The sequence below is a fragment of the Myotis brandtii genome, unplaced genomic scaffold, assembly GCF_000412655.1.
Source record: "Myotis brandtii unplaced genomic scaffold, ASM41265v1 scaffold986, whole genome shotgun sequence".
NCBI lineage: Eukaryota > Metazoa > Chordata > Mammalia > Chiroptera > Vespertilionidae > Myotis > Myotis brandtii.
Window position 1 is genome coordinate 922,754 of NW_005372102.1, and position 1,213 is coordinate 923,966.

At 62.2% G+C, this 1,213-nt stretch overlaps 1 protein-coding gene across 1 annotated transcript in view; it reads left to right on the top strand.

Annotated features, from left to right (window-relative positions):
• The window catches only part of HTRA3 (HtrA serine peptidase 3), a gene marked incomplete at its 5' end in the record, with an annotated part of 41,340 nt that extends 40,834 nt beyond the window's left edge, over window positions 1–506 (top strand). Inside the window, 1 exon segment of the mRNA XM_005886457.2 lies at window positions 273–506. Within this exon segment, the coding sequence (XP_005886519.2) occupies window positions 273–506 (234 nt within the window).
• Between the last annotated feature and the right edge of the window lie 707 nt (window positions 507–1,213).

The window sequence follows — 1,213 nt, forward strand, 5'->3', positions numbered from 1 at the left end:
ACTGGGGGCCCAGCCGTGCCGGGGAGACGCCTCCTGGAAACTTGGTGAAGGAGGCGGAGGGGACGGAAGCCCGCCCCAACCCCACACGGGCTCCTCTGCACCAGGGCCCCAAGGAAGGGACGCCCCAAGGGCAGGACCCAACGGTGACCCAGGGCGGGCGGGCAGATGAGCAGGCCTCTCCCCAGCGCCTGGCCGGGTCCCCAGTGGCCTAGACGCCTCCGCCCATCAGCCACCTGCCCATCCATTCACGCAGCTCCCCCAGGCTCCTCTAGGGGCCCCGGGCTTTGGGCGCCAGCTTCTTCTCCCAGCAGGCCTTCCGGTCCCCGCCGTCCCCCGATGCAGACTCCACCGCCCAGCCGGCCTCCCCCACCCCCTTTCTGGAGGCGCAGCTTCCCCGGCCCGCCCCTGGCGAGCTGGCGGGCTCAGTGGGCTGTGGTGGTCCCCAGAGACTGAAGAATGACGTTGCCAACTGGAAGGGGCTGGGGCGGGGAGGCGACAAATCCTAATGAGAACCAGAGGGAGCTGGCCGCCCAGCCTTCCTGGCAGGTCCCCGCCTCCCAGAATGCCGAGCGCCGAGCATCTGGGCCACCCACGCCCGCTCGGGGGCGGCTCTTCAGTGAGTGTGAGAACCTACTGTGTGCTACCATGTGCTCATCCCACTGCATCTCATTATTTTTTTTTATATATTTTTTTATTTTTTTATTATTTTTTAAATATATTTTATTGATTTTTTTACAGAGAGGAAGGGAGAGGGATAGAGAGTTAGAAACATCAATGAGAGAGAAACATCGACCAGCTGCCTCCTGCACACCCCCTACTGGAGATGTGCCCGCAACCAAGGTACATGCCCTTGACTGGAATCGAACCTGGGACCTTTCAGTCCGCAGGCCGACGCTCTATCCACTGAGCCAAACCGGTTAGGGCTGCATCTCGTTATTGACTTAATTTTCAAAATAGCCCTCTCCTTGTTTTACAGATGAGGGGACGGGGACCAGGGGCCCGGGTTCCACACTGAGGAGAAGCCGCATGATGGAACCTTTAACCCGTGTGGGCCCGGGACAGTCCCGCCCTCGGCAGACAGGAGGGTCGCCGGCAGCATCGGGGTCCCTGAGGCCTCCTGTGCCCCCACTGCGCCCCGAGTTGGGAAGAGGTGTGTGGTCCTCTCCCGCTCGCTGAGAGGGCCACGGAGACCCGGGAGGGGGCTGGTACGGGG